Here is a 22,101-nt window from a genome sequence, read left to right on the forward strand (position 1 = left end):
TTACCGAATGGAAAATAATCGTACCAATTTAAAAAAAAATCAACAGATATTTTAAGTTAAAAACGTTTGAAAAAATGGTACAGATTTTTTTATAGGAATCTTAAATTTTTGTTTGATTTTTTGCTTATTTCCTGCTTTTTATAATTAGATATAGTGTATATTTTTGTTTTCTAATACAAGTTTGAAATCTATAATTGTTCTAACATTTAACGCACATTGTACTATTTCAATAGTAGCCCAAATTCTATAAACAATCCATTTTTTAACAATTGAATTGCATGCATTATAGTAAAATTAATTTTATATTATTAAGTCCATCTAGTTAAAATACTAAACGGCTATAATACTTTAAAATACAACATTTTTGCTACAAACCATGAAAATGTGTTAGTTCTAATTGTCAAGTTGAAAACGCATTAACTATAATTTATTTGTAAGTATTATAATTTATGATACATAAGTCAATCATGATATTTAGTTAAAATACTAAACCACTTTAACGCTTTAAATTATTTGCTTCAAACCTTGAAAATATATTTACTACTAATGTGTATTTTACATATTTGCTAAGAAAATCTAATGTAAATTAGGTGTAATTAATGAAGTCGGTAATTACTTAGAAGCAGTCTAAAAAAAAAACAATTGTTAGTTTTTTTATTTAAATCATTTCAAGTTATGTTTTTCTCAGTTATGCTAATTAATAATAGTTTTTCGTACATAATAAAAAAAACGACTTATTGAGCAATTTATATACTTATAACTGTTTTTAAATGTAAATCATAATTATGTTTCTGCTACAAAAAAATATCTCTATAAATATATATATTTAAAATGTCGTGATGTCGTTGTCGCTTTTCACTTGACATGAAATTTGTGTCTAATCTTATTGAACATTTGATGATTTGCTAGAAAAGTAAATCTATATGCAACCAGTGGCGTGTAAAATATTATAATAACAGACCTTTTGGATAGAAAATAGAAAAATCGACTTCAATGTTTTCCATCGTTAATGGGCGTCCGACAAAAAAAAAACCGAGACATTATTTAATATATTCCAAACGTATTGACGGTATGCTATACCCCCAAAGCTTTTCTGTCAGATCAAGAGCTCAGCTCCCAATGGCTTTCGGATCATTTAACCGGAGTTTTTAATGGATTTTTTTTTTTGTGGCGACAAGCGACACGATAATAATACCCTGTCGAAACCTACTTTGTCCGTCGAGGTGAATAGTAATGACTTGGCAGCGTTGAATAAAAAACAAAAATTTTCCTTACCTGAACACGTTTATAAGTGCGGTAAAACAAGTGGTCGGTCGATTTTTCTTGCAGTTACCATTAATAATTAACCATTTTACATTCTTTTGCAATAGTTTATGTAATTGGGACAATCACATGGGGGATAGTCTGGATTATTTGTGTGCTTTCCTAAGGGAGCGCCAGTAGCATGGTATTACATGTGTGTGTGTGTGTATAATATATTATATTGTATGATATAATATTTAAAGTGTCGGCACTTATGTCGGTTGTATTGAAAAGCAACATGCATTTAAAACAGTGTACATTATTTTACGCATTCGGTTTGTGACACGTATTCTGGATATCCGTGTCACCAAATCTGTCGATTATCATTCAAAGCACATCTCCGCATACATTAAGATATTTAACTAATGTGTCGGTGACGAGTTACACCTAAAGTGCGAACACGAGTAATATGTAGGAAAAAGCACATACGCGCATGTGTATGTAATTAAAACCGCTCAAAACGATTTGCCGGTAACATAATAATATATATGTGTATAACCGTTAACAGAGAACGGATGACACGTATAAAGAATTCTGAATTATAACTATCAATGTAGTTACTTGCATTTTATTTGAATAACAAACAAAATACTAGACACTAATAGCGTGAAAAGATAGATATTTGTCTTAGCTTCAATATAAGATATACAGGTAGATCGGATTCGATAACTATGCGGTATAGTGATTTTAATTTGAAAAAAATGTCTATGTGTTATGTCTTAAAAACTCTTCATAAATTATATGAGATAGAAAGTTAAGTCTGAGCTCATTAGAAAGAGCTAGTCGAGGAGGTATAAAATATGATTGAAATAAATTAAAAAATGAACTATTTATGTTGCTCACAAATCACAATTAAAACAATTGTCACTTTTAGCTTTAATTTTCTTCAGTTAACTAAGCAAACTTAAGCAATTTTATAACAATTATTTAACTATATGTAATTAAGTCTATTTGAAGTAGTGTTACTGGACACCACCTTCTACCATGTCGTCCTGTCATTATATAATTTTCATCAAATTTACTCGTTGTACCTAATATTACAGATTGTAAATATATTTTTAAATAAAAAGAGAAAATTTTCTTTAGCGACGCAGATCAGTCACCTTATTACAATCACCTTGGCATCTATAGAAGTGCAATGGAGAATTTGGAACTTGTCTGATATAGTTCATTCACTACAGAGCTTTAAAATTGTGTATCATAAAAACATACATTTCTCCCAAACTTTTCGTTTTGGATAAACTTTTTGATTAAATAGCTAAATAATAAAAACATAATATATATTTTAAATCATTCCCAAGAAAGTCTACATGCCGACATTGACTTGGCAAATTTTTTTTTTCATTTTTAACCTCTTATCCTCTTTGGGTATTAATGACCCTAACTCCTATAATATTCTTGACTCGTGCTCTGTTCCTATCATCCAGTCCATCCTCAAATTCATCCTTGATGCTGGGTTTTATATCTAATTGTAAGTAAAGCTATTTTAACAATGTGTAATTTTTGTATATATATTCTTTTTCCATTATTATTTTAGTTTGTATATACTATCTTTAATCTGTGTAATTGTTAAGCTGTTAAATTTATAATAAAGGCTATAAAAAAAAAAAAAAAGAGTTTTTTTTTAGCAAAATTATACGTTGAATAAAGAAATAAACTTATAAATCGCTTGTACTATTGGGTACAACTTTACTAAGTATAGACAATGAAATAAACCAATAGTATTCTAACTCTGAGCTAAAAGAGTGGACTCGTATAGCTTGGTATAGGTATACAGCTGAAAAACGGCACTTACATTATTGGTGTTTTCGACCGAAGAACCGAAAACGTTTTATATTAATTGTGTTGTAGGGAGTTACAAACAAGATATATTTTTTTTAGCTTCTACCCGAAGCGTACCGAGAAGGTTTAAACTGTACAGTTTGTATAATATTTGTGTCCCTATTTTTTACACTATCGACGAATTTATTTTCAACAAAAAAAATATTGTCATTTCGACAGTTTTACCGATACGGATGGTCGGCGACGACAGCTTGCTCGACGTTATAATATTTGTGTTTGCGATATCATAATAATACACGGTGGTAATATCCACCACGGTACATCTGCAGCTTGTTGTTCTTATAATATGTGCACAGTGTACTGTATATAATATTGTCACGGGCCTGTGGAATTGAATTAAAACCGTCGGAAAGCAGTCGAACCGTTTATAATTTATTCCGTAACACACAGCGCCGGATATATATTCTGCCGTTTTCTTCATACATATTCATGCGGGCTCGGAGGAAACAGGTGAAGGTCCCAACGAGCGGCCACATGGCGCACAGCACACCGACACCCGGTAGCAGGGAACCGGGGGCTAAGTCGAAGAGTAGTCCCCGTCGTCCAAAGGCCGTGTGAAAATCAAAAGTCGGCAAAGGAGAGGAAACGGCTTCCGGACGTATTCGGTACGGGACGGGCTGTTGAAAAACAAAATATTTTCCAAAAGCCTGAAAGCGTTGTAAAAGTTGAAGGGTGAAAAAGAATACCTGCACTGCCACGTGGAGCTAATTTGACATTTATTGTATCTTTAAAGATACCTACACTGCCTCATAGACCTATTAAGATAAAAAAAAAAAAAAAACAATAAAACAATTGTAAATAGTATTTTTTGCTTTACTTAGAATAGGTATTAATCTTTTAATATATATATGTTTATTTGTATTAATTAAGGAAAACAAATGTTTAGAACGTTTCTTAAGAAAAAAAAGTCGCAAAAATGCACCTGCATTTAAAAAATAGGTATTTTATTTATCGTAATAAAATATGAAATACCTATTTGAAGAAAACAATTAAAATATATCTAACTATTTGTATTTTATTATTATCTTTTTGGATACAACTATGAAAAAGGGCAATGTATCTTTTAGGATACATGGTATTTTATACTTAATAATAACTTAATAAGTGATTGACTTTATTTTAATATTAATAAGAATTTTAGACATACATAACTGATTCTAACAGTTGAATTCAATATATTTAGGTTTTACACTGTTAATAAAATGTGTTGAAAATCAGTCCAAAAAAAAAAATTGATATGATAGCTGATAACATGATTTTTGAAAAGATATAACAAATATAATACTGCGCAAAAATCTGTAAAAAGTTATCATAAACCATAATGATCTCTCCGAATAACATAAAAAATAAAAACAGTCCTTGTATCATTTATATTTTCACTGGAATATTTATTTCAATTTCGTGTATCTTTAATGATAAGTAAGGGTAAAGCAACGAAAAATGTACTTCGTCGTTTAATGTGTTTAATTCACACACTCGTTAATTTCGAAAGTTAAAAAAAAATTGTTTTTAACCAAAAAAGAAACACCGACTGCGTAATTTATTTTGACCTTAATAACGTTAGTTTTTCATACAATTAATAATTTTCCTGGCTCTGTGTATTCAGAATAATAAAATATACATTTTAATACTCATATTTATCTTTTTGTTACCTAGGAATAATCTACTTGAAATTAAAACCTTTGAAATGTATTACTTATGTCACTTTTCAATAAAAAAAAACACACACACTTAACTACAAGACATAACGTTTGTTGTTATTATTATCTTATTTATATGAAAAATAATATCAACACAAACAGTGAATATTTTATGTTTTTTAACAATAATATATTATATGTAAAATACTTCCCCGCAATCCAAATGGTAAAGCCATAATTACATTAATGCATTTTTTAAGTTATAACAATATGTATGTATAGTATGTATATATAGTAGACAATTTTAATGTGTATGGTTATTTATATTAAAATACTAAAATGTGTACAAACTGAACTAACCTTATGTTAATTTTTTTCCTTATTAGGTTAAAGCAATTGTATCTATTAAATAAACAAAAATTATTTATACACTATTAATTGAATATATTTCATATCCTAGCACTCTGTTTGTAAATAAAATTACATTTAATTACATATTTTAGTCAAGTTAAAATTATTAACATTATATTGAGCTTTTCCTGTAATATCTATACCATTCTCGACGAGGAGGGGGCCTATGAAGGTTTAAGCCCTTCCTTTATGTACATTAAATTGTACGCATTAAAATTTAATTTTGTTTTATAATATAATATATTAGAATGTGTATTATTTTACTGTGTAAACTTTAAATCTATGACTATTTGCTAATGCTTGTTTGTGCTTGTAAAGTTAATTTTTTTCCAAGTCCATCCCTTTTTCCGTTCCCAAATCCAACCCTGGACTAATTATGATATATACGTTTACAAGTAAATATTGACATACACATATTGTAAGCATACACATAGTGTAATAGCACTGTGTTGTAAACTGGTCAATCCCATGTGCTAGAGTTTCTCAACTGAACCCTATCTGGCCGGCATTGGGTTTTCGTCGAATTCCGCAATAATAATTACCGGCGCATAAAAATGATTTACGTCATAAAGACCGCCGTTATAAGATAGCGATCGCCGCAGAAGGTATATTTTTTTGAAAACATTTTTTTTTATAAAAACGTTCATTCTCACTGACGTGGAAATATAGTTCCACACGTCTGTTGAAACACAATAACGAAGAAAAAAAAAGTCCGAGTACACCCAAGGTCGATTAAAACACATTTGAACACATTTCTTAAATAATATAGTAGGTACGCGCGCTTAATATATTTTATTATTATTATTACTAGGTTCCCACAGCCATGACGGATTATGGCTGTCAAAACGCGCGTGCTAATTACTTATTACACACTATATACGACGGGGGTCGTTTGGTACGTCATTACTTCATACATACATATATATATATATATATATATATATACATTGCTTTAAAGTTTAAACCCCAAACACAACGGCCGTAAGCGATTTGTTTGCCAGTTTTTCCCCTATTACCGCACCAGACCACCTCTCGTCACCAGAAAAAAATAAAGAAACCTAGTTTGTAACCCAGAGTAAATAATTATTAACCGTTAAATGGTTTCGGCTAATAATAATGTTATTATTCCATAACGACCGTCCGGCGTCCAAACGAGGCAAGTCACGGTAGAAAAAATTAATATATTACAAGAAACATTATGACTTCATAATATTATGCTGCAAGCAAACTTTGGATTTTCTTGGTTTGCAAAAAAAAAATCGTTTATGTATTATACTTGAAATGAAAAGCTCGCTGTGAATAGGAAATAAATACAAAACGCTATTAGTGAGATGATAGATGTATTTGTCTTAGCTTCAAATATAAGATAGAACAATATACCTACAGGTGGATGGGATTGCATAACCATGCGGTATAAGTATTTGAATTTGAAAAAAGTCTCATTACAATCACCTTGGCATGTAGCTGTACGGTGAAATAAATTAAAACAAATAAACTATTTAACTTGTTTACAATATTAAACAAATTGTCGATTTTAGCTAATTTTTTTTCTTAAGTAGTCACTCAGATCACTGAAACCGACGAAAGGATTTGGTTAGGTTACGGTCTTATACCAATATAATATGATTGTGTATATTATATTTACAAGTCTATACTGAAAAAACAACGGTAGGTAGGTACAATGTAGCTATGACAGTATACAATTGTACATGACATTATATCCCTAAGCGGTAATCTATTTTCTTTTTATTATCCGGTCACTTAGGGCGGCCGGCCATAATCGTGTATGTACATTTTTCCTATACAAGAGGGTTTCGACGGCGTTTTTATTTTTTAATTAATGCAAATGGATTCGCCGTGTATAGTCCACTATTATTGTAGAGGTCAGTGTGCAATGCCGGAAACGGAGACCCGTCACACGATACACACAAACAATATTCGGCCGCTCTCGTCATCTTTCGGCTATTACACAGAAACGCGGTAATGTTAAAAAGCCTATACACACGCATAGTGGGTACTCGGTATATTTGTTATATTTTATGTAACACGTATGTCGTGTATTGCATAAACAATAACATTACAAAAATAATGTACTACCCCTTAGTGATAAAAAAAAAAAAACATTCGGATAAATAAGTAACTATAGCAAGTATGTACGATACAACAAAACTCGGGCGTTGCCCATGGGTTTTAAGTGGCCTTTTTTTTTTACATATATTATTATATTAATACAGCTAGTGTTTTTGTTTCCTTCGGAGTGCATACACACTCAGACAGACAAACACGGCTATATTATACACTGTCGCCTACACGGGGGCGAGGGAGCGACACACAGTGCAAATCTGGCCAGTCTGGGGTTGTTATGTGCGCCGAGTATGTCCGCGTTCGTGTTTATGCAAATGGCCCGTTTACATGAATTATATATAGAGAAAACGGTGTTAATTTTCCCACGTATCGCCTTCATCCGATTATTAAATAAACATACACGAGCACCCGGAGTAAACCGGCAACAGAATCTCTCAACCCGACAACGTGCAGACATTATATTATATATGCATATTATGATGCCGTCTAAAACTTCACTATCAACGCGCCTGTGTTTGATGTCCGGATTTTCCTCTTTTTCTTTCTGTACACATACAAGTGTATTTTCATCAGAGCCGCGTTTTTTTTTTTGGGGGGGGGGGCAAGGGGCAGGACAATTGCCCTGGCCGGTACAATTTTTGGTAACCAACATAGAAGCGAAAAAAAAATTAAGTATATATAAATATATTGATGATTTTTTTACTGTTACAAATTCTGGCAATGCAAAGTGATATTATATTAAACACCAATTTTTATTTAAAATACATTAACCCTCAAGTAAATATGTACTACTAACGTTAAATAATAATTTGTCTTACATAAATTATTATAGACGGATACGGAATTAAAGGATAATGGTCTAAAAAGTGTAGATGAACTAGAAAAAAAAAGTCATCTTTATCTAACAATAAAATGGCATTTTTTTCAATTTAAATATTACAGACAAATATTACTCAAATTCATTGATTGTTCGAATATTATACAAAAAAATTGCCGTTAAAAAATCAAGGGAATAGAGCATTTAAAATATTAATTTATAACACCATGTTTTTTTACATTTTAATATCATATTAATGAATTTTGATAATGATCTATAGTTATTTATAATGGCGATTTATAATCGCTCATATAAGTGTCATTTATGAATGAAGCAGATAAATATATTTTTCCCCCAAAACTTTACTTAACCAAAATTATTTTGGGGTTTTTGAACTTAGCAATTTAGTTTAAGCCAAAGAAGTTCAGCTCCCTCAGACTTACTTACTCAGAATACTTTTAATCGATTTTTCCTATTCAATGTACGTCAATTTATAAACAAAAAATAATAAATAGTTAAAATTCTACACGGTAATCTAATACAAGGTGATTCCATTGAAGATAAGACACTCGTTTTAATAATTAATAATAATTGCAATTTTGTAGTTTTGTTTTTCGGTGACACTTTAATTTATGTTTTTTTACATTATTAGACAATATTCAAATTTGTAGACAAAAATAATACTACACTTCACACCCTTCCAGCAGTCATAAATGTTAAACTTACCCATAAAACTGGTTATATGGACTAGTCATAATATTTAAAATCAAACCATTAAAAACTGTTTATATTGTACTATTGTTGAGTAGGATAGGCGATAGCAGTACGTTAAAATATACGGCGCCTAAACTACGTTATTAATCTTCATAATAATTGCATTATAATATATGAAAAAAAAAATGTTTTCATATGGATTCACACGGAAACCTGAAATTCAAGTATTTACTTAGAGGATGTGGCTTCAACTATTTATAATTACCCGTTTATTTATCTATTTTAAATGCAAAATTAAATTCAAAAAATCTAGTTTCTACTATATTATAATATATTCTACGCGGTCTTGTAAATTATACTATTTTATCTAAGTTCTAATAAAAAACCAGTATTGTAATGTAAAATATATATATATGGGATAGAAACGTTGTAAGTGTATGTGTATATAATTGGTAATATAGTTATTTATCCAAATACAACGAACCGCAATATAGTATATTTCAATAATAATTTATAGGCACACTATGGAATGTGACCATCGGATTTATTGTACACAAATATCATATATATCATTTTTAAGTTAAGAAGTAGGTAGGTGTACATAATTTTTTTTTTTTCATTTTTTAAGTTATTGCATAAACCTCGCTGTTTTCATTTTTTGTGTACTGCATATTTATACAGTGTTTCTGTGGGCGGTATAACGACAAAACAATAGAAATTATAATCGAATTTTACTAATTATTGACAAAAATCAAAATAGGAATTTATACGATTTACACTGCCTTATATATGTATACGTTTTATTATGTACCTGAGTGTGATATACGGTTATATTACTTATATACAGCTGCGCAGTGCCGCCTCCGTTTCTATTTTATCATGGCCCCATATAAAATGACAAACGGCTGATACTTGGTAAAAGTTCGGTTGTGTTTGTCATACAGACAGTTTATCATGCGGAAAGAAACGCCAAGTAGATAGAAGCTTTCACCGCACACTGCTTGTGTGTGTGTGTGTGGCTTTTTTTTCTTTTTTTTTGAAATATGGTCCTAGGAGCTCATTGAGCAAAGTCATCAGTATCCATAAGTTAGTAGTTGCCCGGCACACACGCGCCAGGCGCCTTTGGTTTTTCGCCGAACCTAATGTTTTATGGATGGACTTTTGGTTGGAACGAAAGAGAGAAAATAACCGTAAACACACACTGACTCTCGAGCACAATATATAGGTATACTTACATATTATGTTATATATATATATATATAGGTGCGGTTGGTCAGAAGGTTTTTCTCTGTTCATTAAACGACATTTTATACTGCGTGCTCGCCCGTCCGTGTGTTTGTTGTGCGCAACCAGAGACCGAGGCGGGTAGTTTATATACAACAGTGTATAAGGGATGGCGGAAAAAAAAGATATATATATATATATTTATATATTGTGAACGAAAAAATAAAGGAGTGTGTCTTATCCTATATAATAATAATAATAATAATATTATATTTTTCTACATCTTATCGCTAGCGCCGTTTGCGGTTTTGCAAACGACGAGTGGACGATAATAAAAATGATTGAAGACTCAATTTACCGATTTAACACTTGCCGCGTTATTTCTGCGCAAAATATATTGCGTTTGTGTCGGTTCCTTTAGCGTGGGTCTTTAATGGGGAGGGGGACGTTCAAACGTAGAAATATATGGCAATAAGACGTATATACGGTCTTAGCTTATTCCGATGACTTTTTGGTAACGACCGTTTGGATTTACAAAACGACCATGAAAAAAAACCGTCTGGCTTACCGAGATCAAGAAACACTTAACGGTATAAAAAAAACACTTAAATAGATTACTCGAAGCCAAATCCAAAAGTATGTCTAAATGTAAGCCATCGTCGTTTTTTTTAATAAATAAAATATGAACCAAATTTTTTACAATAATTATTTTCGTTTTGAGTCAAGTATAAGTATTTAGTTCCTATACAAAATAATTGCATTTAATTTTTGGCGTTTTCATACCACCGAAACTAAAATAAGCCATATGAGTGCCAGATTTCCATTACTCGCCTTCCATTTTAATATAATAATGACAAATATGGTCAGAAATTATTTTTTGAAAAAGTGTGTCTAATAATTCTCAAACATTTTGTATTCTCTTTTGCTATCTTAATACATTTTAATGTACAATTATGTATAAGGTGATTATACCTTATAGGTATTTATACAGGTATTCTGTTAAACCCCGTTAATTTTTACACTATATACAGTGTTCGTTACTCAACACAAGCAAATATATACAAGGACCCAACTAATTGTAATACCTACTAATATTAAATGATAATAATTTAAAACTGACACAAAAAGAGAGAAAAATGGAGAAAAACTAAAAATAACAATAGCTACAGAAATCTATGAATTATTATTCTCCATGAAAATGTATGTTTACAAATACAGGATTTACACTTATTGTATTGATTATACTTTTCAAGGTTCAACAAAAATACTACCATCTTTAAGCTATCGCATCGAAGCTAAATTGTATGATTTACATTTAAAAAAATTAAATTAATTTGCTCGATAGAAAAATAAATAAAGGAATACATTTTGTAAAAGGTTAAATGGGCGTGTGCGGAGTGAAGTCTCCCTTGAGTCAACCCCGTGTACTTATAAGTAGCTTTGGGATTTTTTTATACACTTTTTTATCTTATATTTTCCCGGTAACATTTAGCCTATTATTCTATTATGTACAAAAAAAAAATGGGTAAGAATAAATAAAATTAAATAATTACAAGCTCATATAGGTACCCTTTGAAGTGATAAATGTTAAAACATAAAGTATTAATAATAATTAATTATATTTAAATAAGTTAAATATTGTTAATTGCCTTATTTTGTAAAATAACAATTATTTTTATAGTTTTACTAAATTATAAATACAATATGTAAAATGTTTAAATACATTTTTTAACAATGTACAGACTATGTTTTATTATTTTGACTGTTTTCATAAAAAAATATTATCAGCAAGTGGTTTATGTAAGGGTTTAGGGAATACTTAAGGCAAAATTGAAGACCAGGGCTCTATGCTTCTATGAATGTTAACGGCAGCCGATCCACGTTGCGACGACGGCCCATCACAGCTGTTGTGCGCATAGTGATTTCACTTACCAGGGTCTCATCATTAGTGTTGCATCTGAGTACAATGTGAGAACGTTTTCAAATGATATTAAAAAAAAATATATTATGATTATTGTTCATAAATGAAAAATTAAATTAAATACTCAAAATTACTCAAACTATTAAAATATATTTTTTTAATGATATCAAACTTCAAAACAGTGTTTACATAATTATTGAATTACATATTTTATAGGTAGCTATATTGTAATCGGCAATCTTATTTACCTAGGTACATATTTTTTTTTTCAATATTGATTTTTTTTTAATTTCCAATCAATGGATAAAAAAAAGGGTTATAAAGTACAAGTTTTTTTTTTATATTAATTTTTTAAATAATAATTTATTTTAGCATTTAACGTTTAAATTTGGTAATTTATATGAAAGCATTTTTTTTTTGTATTATGATTGAAATAAATTACTATAGGCCGTGGTTGTAGTATATAAAAACTAGGTTATATTTTATTTTTCATCTTTTTTAAATAGGTATTTCGCAAAAATAATTGTCATGAAATTTAAAACACCTAATTATAATTAATTGTACTAAATAAATAACTATATTATAATAAACATTATAAATAAATTATAGCCGATAACGATATTTTAACGTCAAAAAAATATCATACTTCTTTATAATCAACTCATTTTAAGAGGCGAACAATTTTAGTAAGAATTTCTTCATTTAATCTAGTTTTGCCATTTCCAATTTCATAAACTAACGTAACTAAATTGGGAAATTAATTGTTTTTTCCTAAGATAAATATTAAAAGTGTTATTAACCATTTTTTTTTTTACGTGTATTGATTTTCAGTTAATACATGTTTTAAATATTATATTTTATTGAAATCTAAACAGCTTACGTCATATAATTGTATTTTATGTAAAAAAAAATATTCTATCGAGTGAAAACTATTGATCAAATTATATATATATTATTAAGTATTAACATTTTAGTATTTTACATTGAAATCATAAACAGGTTCTCAGTATGTACCTTTTTTAATCACTTTTTTCTTTGTATACTAAAAATGCTAGCAATTACTTGACTAAAATATTTTACATTAAAATAAAATATATTTATTCCGAAAACCAAATTCTGCCATATAATATCGTCGTTTAAACTAACCACTCTATAGTGTCTTACATTTTAATAATATGTATGCTGGGTTGCATAAATAATTTATAAATTAAATGGTTCATTTAAATTGGATGGACCAATCACGGACCACTAAATTATATTTGTTGGAAGTAGGAACCCTTGAACGTCTATTGGTTCATTTAACGTTTAGTGCACGTTTATGCAACCCGACATCAAATACATTTTTTTTTGTTAGTTGACCAGAAAATCGGGTTGTCTACTAAATGTATCATAGTTTTTCTACAAATTAATATAATCATTTTTAAATGACTTAATAAATAAGTAATTGGATAATTAACTTTAATTTTGAATTCAAAGGGTATTAATATCACATAATATGGTGTTATTGGAGTTTGAACTTAAATGACACTGTAAATTACAAAAAAAAAAAATGCAATTGAAATGAACTATCGTTATGGATAAATTAAAAGACGGCTCTCAAAATGTAAAACATGGTTGTAATACACGATTTCACTATTGAATAGTCTAAGAAATAATAATTAATACGTTCTGAACAGTAGCGAAGGGTGTAAAATGGAATTTTTTGCTTTGTAAATGTTATTTTATAATGTACAGTAATTGTTAGGCACACACTTCAATACTAAGGTTTAATAAAAAAAAATCTATGCAATAATAGATGGGTATAAATTGAGTCGTATGAATAAACCTTAAACTATATGTACAATGTACTTACATATTAAGTATTTGAAAAAATAATTATGTTATCAAGTTGTACGTTGTATTGTATTTGTTCTCCAATCGGGTATTCCAGTTGGTCAATGTACGTTTAATATGATTACAGTAATTATTTTACTTGAAATTTTAATTAAGGTACGATAGTAGATTTTCTTTAAAATTGGCAATCATAAAACCGAAGAACACGAGCTTAAATGGGGCGCCGTACTTGGTATGGTATTATTGTGTTTGCCGCCTCGGCTATTTTTATATCCTCCTTGGAAATAGGCGGCTTGCAAACGCCTGGTTCACCTTATCACTTAGTTGACACTGATAACGCGAACAATGATTTACATTTTAGCCTAGCAAAATCGGAATTCGCAATTCATTTTTTGTTTCGCCGACGGCGTAAAAACGTTTTTTGCAACATGTCGTCAACATTTGTGTGTCATATACAGAGGGAAAAACAAGTTTTTGGATAGCCGACATCTCGACGTCCCAGAAGTACAGTCGAGGTAAGTAACGGCGCCACACATTCGACTCTTCCAATGGCTTTGTAATAATATTATCTGTATACTTGAGTACTCGATACTACAGTGTACTACTCCAGAAGAACTCAAAGAAAATAACAACACTATGTTTTATGTTGGACAAAATTAGATTTAAAAAATTATACTTTATTTGTCGTTATCGCACAACTATCAACGTCGTACGGTATTTATCGACATAAAACATGTTCTTGTAATTATTGATATTATTTTGAAATATTTGTACTTCAAGCTAATAATATAAAAACACTTGTTTCAATGTGTATATTATTGTACTTAAGTAGCTTTAAAAAAATAAGTGTAGACATCGTTAACGCAAAATGTACTTTACGCAGGCTTAGTAAAAAAAAAAAAAAAACAATCCAATAACATAATACAACTGTTTTTAAGAGTATAGTTTTTTGATAACCGTATAATATTTTATACTTTTAAAAATCTCGCCATTAAACAGTTCATTCTTATCTTCAATAGTTTATACTATTATGACAATATAATATCAGCATTTTTATCAGATAATTTAGATTACTTTATATTTACAATTATATTCCCACAATTTTTATTTTTCTATTATACTTAAGAAAGTAATACATTTTTTTCTACATATTTTGAACTACTTTAGAAGTGTAGTATTGTCAATTTGAGATTAATGCAACAGATTATGTGCCAAATAAGATAGTTGTTAAATAGTTAAAAAGGAATGCGACACTAACGCCTCATAACTTTGACGTTATGAGAGAAGTTAATATTTCATATTTGTTTTTAATATTTAACTATCTATACTAACACACTACAAATATTATTTACCAACTGGTACCTAGTGAGATATCTCAAAATGTAAAAAATTTTGAAAAATTTTTATACCGTCTTCTACTATAACGTTAGAACTGAAAAATCTAGTTTATTTTAAATAAGTACAGGGTTATGTAATGATTGAACTTGTAAAAAAAATAAATAATAATAAATTACTTTTACAAATTTATTTTAGTTTATATAGTTCTAACAATACTAAATTAAACGCCTATGAAACGTTACAACACTAGTTTTTGTAACAATTTAACAGTTTATAGTGTTTACTATAATTGTCACTAATATAAAAAAATATTTTATTGAGGCTTATGTTTTTACTGACAACTTTTCATAAGTAATATTTTAGTACTCTATAGTGTTCGTTATAATTTATAATTTACTTTTTAAAATAACTTAATATAATATATTGTATGGTATATTATACAAAGCTTTAAAATGTAGTAGTTATTAATTCTATAAGTATTACAATTTTATGCATTTCTTTCGATAAATGGATCAACGATAAATCTGATAGTAACTATTTTCAAATTTATCATATTTTACAAAAAAAAATAAATTTGAAAATTGTAATTAAGAAATGATAAAAAATGATCAGAGTTATTATTTTATTACTCTTAGATCATTCACTGCGTTTATAAGGAGGGACTAATAAACGTTTTGAAAAATATTTGTTTTGATTAAAAACGGTTTATTATCAAATAAACAGTGCTAAACTGTTTTTTTAAAACGTTTTCTTAATTAAAAAAAAAAACAATCACACTAGGTAGTTTATAAGTTTTAAATTTAGTTTCAAAATACTTATTACGTTCATTTCATTTTAACGTTATAACTAATAACTAATAAATTAACCTACTATTATAATATAATACCTATTATATACCTGCTGATTTAGTTTACTTTCATTTTTTTATATTTGTATACTTACATTATAACTTATTTTTTAAACAAAGCCAATTTATTATTACTCCAAAAAAGAACGGTCCTGTTCAAAACTAAAGCAAATTTATAATATAAGTATATTTGATAAGAATAATATTAAAAACATCAACATGTTATTACTAATATTTTTAAATAAATTATTTTTATTTGATAAGAAATTTGTTTATATATAAAAAAAAATCTCATTAAAAATTGTAATTTAAAGTTGTTAAAACTACAAAATTATGATAGGTTAGTTTCTTGAATATATAATGAGTTTGTTTAAATAAGATCAAGTGGAGTAATAGTAAAAGTTTAGTGATCGATATAGAAATTTTGTATTTTTGTAAATTAACTGACAACATTTTAGCGTTAATTAATACTGTGGTCTGTAATTACTTTATAACAAATAATTTTTAGTAAAAACTACTAGTACAGGGTGTTAGTGTGGTAATAAGTGATCTTTACATATATTTCCCTAATCTTTTACCGTTACCCCACTTCATCCTGTTTAAGCCAATAATTGTTAGAATTGTTAATATTTCTGTTGTATTCACCAATATAAACATATTGGCTTGTATTATTATTTTAAAATTGTAGTTAGATATTTGTTATACTTTTAAGCTTGTAGTGATATTTTGTGCTAATTTGTTTTTATAAATAGATTTATTTAAAGATATTTTAGTTAATGTATTTATTAGTAAAGTAAATGTTATACAAATTGTTCAAACAAGATAATCAAAATATTGGACTTCTCGTTTTCAAGATTTCAACTTTCATGATTTTGAAACATAAAGAATCTCTAAAATCAAAGTAATATTACAGGTTGTTATAAATGTATTGCAGATTCATCTCTGTCTGAAGTCTGTTGAGCCATTAAGTGGTGACTAAGAACTATTCAACTGACCCACACTACTAGTTCCCGACTAAATCTAACTATATTCAAAGGTTAGTCATGTATAAAAAAAAAAAAGTGCGAACTCTTAACCAATTACTATATTTTGGATGTGCGTCCCAAATTCAACTTGAACTTCTGACAGATTGGTCGTCATAGTAGACGAAGTGTCGTTTGTTCATAATTTTTTTTAATAATTTTCATACTCAATTGCACTACGAATTATATTACAGATCATTCAATTGTGCACATCGTCAAGAAAAAGTTAAATTCTACGTTGACTGCACTGCTTAACCGATTGTCTGCATAAGGTATGGGTTGTATCCAATTACACTATATTTAACTGTAGCATACTACGTTTAATTACAATTTATTTAACTGTCGAAAAAATAAATAGTTTAATTGGTATCGGAATCTCTTTAAAATATTGTATTTTCTATTTTTTAAATAATATGAACGCCATATGAAATTACCGGTTTTGTTAAATACATTATGCACAGTAGCATTATGTATGTACTATATAATTCGCATTGAGTAAGTATAAGGACATTTGTCCTGAAGAAGGTCGTAAAAGGGACCAATGGCGTTATATGGCAGTGAATAAAAGTAATAAAAATATTTTCAACTAATCAGTTATGTTTTTTGTTTCATTTCAAAGATGGAAGGATTTGTGGTCAAGGACACTTGCGGTTATGACTCAACCGATGACGTTAGCCCATCTGCGAGACGCAGCGTAGAAATGGATTTGGTAGCGTATGATTCGTCTCCTCGTTCCAATGGGTCTTACCGCAGTACAAATAACGAATATGAATCGACCGGCAACAAGGGCAACTACTGTAGAAATAATGGTGGTACGTTTTCCGATACAGACCGCGGTAGAGAACGCGGCCGCAGTGGCGATTATAACCAAAAGAGTAGGCGCGATAGAAGTTCTAGTAGACATAGGAGTAGGCGACGGAGTAAGCATAAGAAACACCATAGATCGAGGAGTAGGAGTAGGAGTAAATCTAGATCGCCCAGGCGCAGGGGTAGATATTCTCCGGGAGATAGGGATTCGCAAACGAGCCAGTACAGTAGCGACGAAGAACGGCGGAAACGGCGTTCGAGGAGTGCCGAAGGCTCTGAAGGTCACAAAGTCAGGAACATATATTCTGAACAGTCTTCCAGTAGTCGTCGATATTACGATACGGCCGATACAAGAAGGCACCAGGACTCGTCGCAAGAGTATTACCGCGAAGAAGACTTTGACAGGTACACGTTTAAAAAGCAAATACCCAACAAGACCATCATTATCCGAGGGTTGGCACCGCACATTTCTGAAAACGACATCAGAAAGGAGATATTGAAGTGCGGGCTCACTCCGGTCGACATAAGACTGATTAGAAAAAAAGACACCGGTTCGTCCCGCGGATTTGCGTTTGTGGAATTTTTCACAAAGGCCGAAGCCGAAACCCTAATGGAATCCAAACAAGGAGAAATGATGTTGAGAGACAATTTTCGCGCCATCATGCAGTATACGATTTCGAAAATCGACCCGGAGAAAATGCTGACCGATTGGTGGTGCAAGTGCAACGCTCACAATTTCAAACGCAGAGAAAGCTGTTTCGTTTGCGGTGCGTCCCGGGAGACCGGCGAGATATTCGATCATTCCAAGGAAGTCAGCTCGTTCCCTACACATACGGTGCTATTGCGGGGATTGGACATACTGACCACCGAGGAAAACGTGCTGAAAGCGATACAGACCCTGTCGACGTTACCGATTCGCAGCGTGCGTATCGGCCGAAATCCTGTGACGAACGTGTCCAAGGGCATTTGTTATTTGGAAATGAACAACGTGGTGGACGCAATGTACCTGCACAACGCGCTAGTCGTAGAGGATCCGCTGCTGATCGACGGCAAAGAAGTGCTGGTCTCCTATTGTAAGCTCACACCAGTGGGACCGGTCGCCACCGCTTCCATGGGAAATGCCGCGGTGGAAGCGGCCAAGTGGAGCAACCAAAAGCCGGACACTCCCGGTTACTCGCCGGCCGATATTCCTAAGCTGGCCGAGTACAGTGCAAACATGTACGCTAAGACTCCGGCCGAACGCGCGTCGTACACACAATACTACACCAATTATTATATGGATAAAATACAAAAGGGCGAGTCGATATCTCTTCCCAACATGTCGGCGACACCGCCAGCAGCCATGACGGCGGGCGCTGTTGTGATGCCTCAAGTCGTACCAACGATGACCGCGGCCAAACCCAACGTGCCTCTCAGCCAACCCCCGTCCGGCAAAGGCGAAACTACTTACCCTCCGCCCGACGTGTCCACGTATCAGTACGACAGCACGTCCGGATATTACTACGACCCGTACACGAAGCTCTATTACGATGCAAATTCTCAGTATTACTTTAATCCGTCGACCAACAACTTCGTGTATTGGGACGGCACGAGGAAAACATACTTGTTGGCGCCTACCAACAATAAGGACGGAGCCGCCGCCGTCGCCGGTGCGGAAACCGCCAAGGAAGAGACGACGGCGTCGGAAGAAAAGCCGAAAGACGACGACAAAGTGAAGGTGGCGAAACGCATAGCAAAAGACATGGAAAAATGGGCGAAGACTTTAAATCAGAAAAAAATAACGGCCAAACAGAGTATGGTGTCCCCTCAGGTAGCGTCGCAAGCGGCCCGAATGCAAGCTGCAGCCGACATTGGATACACGGTGATGGGATCAAAGGCGGCCGACAAGAGATCTTTCGCCGCGACCGTTGCCGCTCCGGCGCCCCCAGAAGACGCCAGTGACAACGACAATGATGTGATGGAAGAGGCCAACCGCGACGAAGACGAACAGCACACGGACTGGAACAAACTCGCCTGTCTGCTGTGCAAAAGGCAATTCGGCAGTAAAGACATATTGATAAAGCATCAGCAAATGTCGGATCTGCACAAACAAAATCTGAAAAACTGGTACAAGGAGAGAGGTTTGGATCCCGACGACGAGTCGATGCGCGTAAGCCAGTACAGGGACCGAGCCAAAGAACGCCGGATGAAGTACAACGAACCGGACAAACCGATAAACCACTTGAAAGACAAATACATGAAAGCTAAAGAAGCCAGTGTGGATTACGAACAACCTACCAAGTTGGGAATCGGATCCGACAATAAAGGCAACAGGCTGTTGCAAAAAATGGGATGGCAAGAAGGAATGGGTTTAGGCAAGACGAATCAGGGACGGACTACTATTATAGAAGCCGAAGGTCGACTGGCCAATGCCGGACTCGGCACTAGGGCAGTGGGAGTGGTTCCCGGGCCTCGTGAGACTTACAAAGATTGTGTGAAGAAGATGATGCGTTATAGGTATAATGAATCGGATCCATAATTTTCCATGTGATAATAATCCAGTGGCTTCTTCACGTGTGACCCCCTCGTTATCCCCCTTCTATACTCAATGTTAGTTAGGTATTACACAACAATGATAAACATTTTATATTTTCATATATTGTTATTATGAAAATAAACGCGTAATCCTTTTACGTTTTCAAAAAAAAAAAACATTGTGTAAGTATAAGTATTGTATAAGATATTCAAATTTGACCATCAACAAAATAGTTTATATTGTACTGTGTAATTTAATTTCTTCGAATTAGTTATGGACTTAGAAAATAATTGTAGATTTTTAAATGAAAAACTGATTAATACTTTTACGACATATATCTTCTAAGATTATTCTTCAAAAAATATGCTTAGTTCACTTTAAATAAATAATTAATATTATTATTACATGCGACTTATATTTATAGTACATTTTTTTTATCAAGTGTATAAATAAAACACAATATATTACAATATCGTCTTACTCTAATGAACGGTAATTTTTGTTTGTAAAGAAATTGTCTTTTTTTTACTTTAATTATTTTGATTATTTTATAGTACAACTTTTTACGTTTATTTAATAAAGAAACATCGGACAAGTCAATACTTTTATTTACTCAAGTTATACACTTTGTAAAAATGAATTGTTTAATTAGCAATAATACAGTGTTTATGTATATATTTTTTAATTTAAATTAGTTTTCGACGAGAGTCCGACCGGGCAACCAATGGAATCTGAATAAAATGGGAATATTAAAATTATTTAAATTTTTTTAGTCAATTATAACACCTGTAATTTGTAATTGATGGGTTTAATTTTTTATGACTTTTAAAAACCGGTTGTTTTCGTAGTAACTATACGATAGTCTCGGTTGTATTGAGTTTAAGTTCCACTCAATATGTTAGTAGTATAATCATGATATTATTTTCTATTAAAGTAATACAGTTATTTTGTTTTAATGCATTAATTATGTTCTTCCATTATCGCTGCTAATTTAGTTAAAACATTTTAAACCGTTTTTTTACAGACATTACGTATTTTGTTTGTGCATAAATTTGAGAGTTCAAATTATACTATTTTTATTTATGAGTTGATATCTTTAATAAAATTGTCTTTGATATAAATTACACACTTGTGTTTTTTTGTTTATTATAAAAAATGACTATAATTTAGTTGTGTATGATTGGTGTTTGTGTGAACAACGGCCATTAGTGATTATGGTTATTACTTTTTATAAATATTTAATATTATGAAAAATAATAACAGTAAGTTGGCATTAAGTTTTTTTTTAACGATAAATTACAATATTAAATCGTGCCAAACAACATAATTAGTAGTTATTGAAGACTTAACAGTGAACAAACACAAAAATTGTTTAAGGATGAGTATTCAAGTTAAGACTTATAAGTCTATAAGAAATAAGCGATTTTAAAGATTTATTTTATTAATTCACTGCCACGACAATACTACATTATATAACATTAAAAATGTATAAAATTAAATGATTTAACGAATGTATTTTTGACAATATTCAAACAATTCAATCTAAAATGTCAAAAATATTATATAAGTTACCGTGTGTTTACTATATAATTGGAGTACCTAGGTATATAATCCTCCACTCTCAGTCTCGGTTGCCACAACAAAGAGGATGAAAGCGAGTCTGCTTCTTTACAGCATATTGGAAATCGAACGTTTCATAATAGGATGTAAAAAATATGAATTACAATGACGTCTGCTATCTGCGAAAATGATGAATTATTCACGTGACTACTGTAAGTGTAAA

General features: G+C 31.0%; 1 protein-coding gene across 3 annotated transcripts; it reads left to right on the forward strand.

The window, feature by feature from the left end:
- The first annotated feature begins 14,124 nt into the window (after window positions 1–14,124).
- Window positions 14,125–21,369, forward strand: LOC126834354 (RNA-binding protein 5). 3 transcript variants are annotated; one of them, XM_050566214.1, is made up of 4 exons: window positions 14,125–14,304; window positions 16,909–17,010; window positions 17,191–17,268; window positions 17,616–21,369. In XM_050566214.1, exon 4 carries the CDS (start codon window positions 17,616–17,618, stop codon window positions 20,319–20,321), a length of 2,706 nt encoding a protein of 901 aa, XP_050422171.1. In that variant the 5' UTR covers window positions 14,125–14,304; window positions 16,909–17,010; window positions 17,191–17,268; the 3' UTR covers window positions 20,322–21,369. The 3 variants fall into 3 exon arrangements, with proteins under 3 accessions (XP_050422171.1, XP_050422172.1, XP_050422173.1); XM_050566215.1 differs by having other exon boundaries at window positions 16,909–17,268; XM_050566216.1 differs by having other exon boundaries at window positions 17,191–21,369.
- The last annotated feature ends 732 nt before the right edge of the window (window positions 21,370–22,101 follow it).

Source organism: Adelges cooleyi, unplaced genomic scaffold (assembly GCF_023614345.1).
Source record: "Adelges cooleyi isolate 19-005CV unplaced genomic scaffold, UGA_ACOO_1.1 ACOO_flye_CR_arks_rails_tigmint_CR_PRNA_21, whole genome shotgun sequence".
NCBI lineage: Eukaryota > Metazoa > Arthropoda > Insecta > Hemiptera > Adelgidae > Adelges > Adelges cooleyi.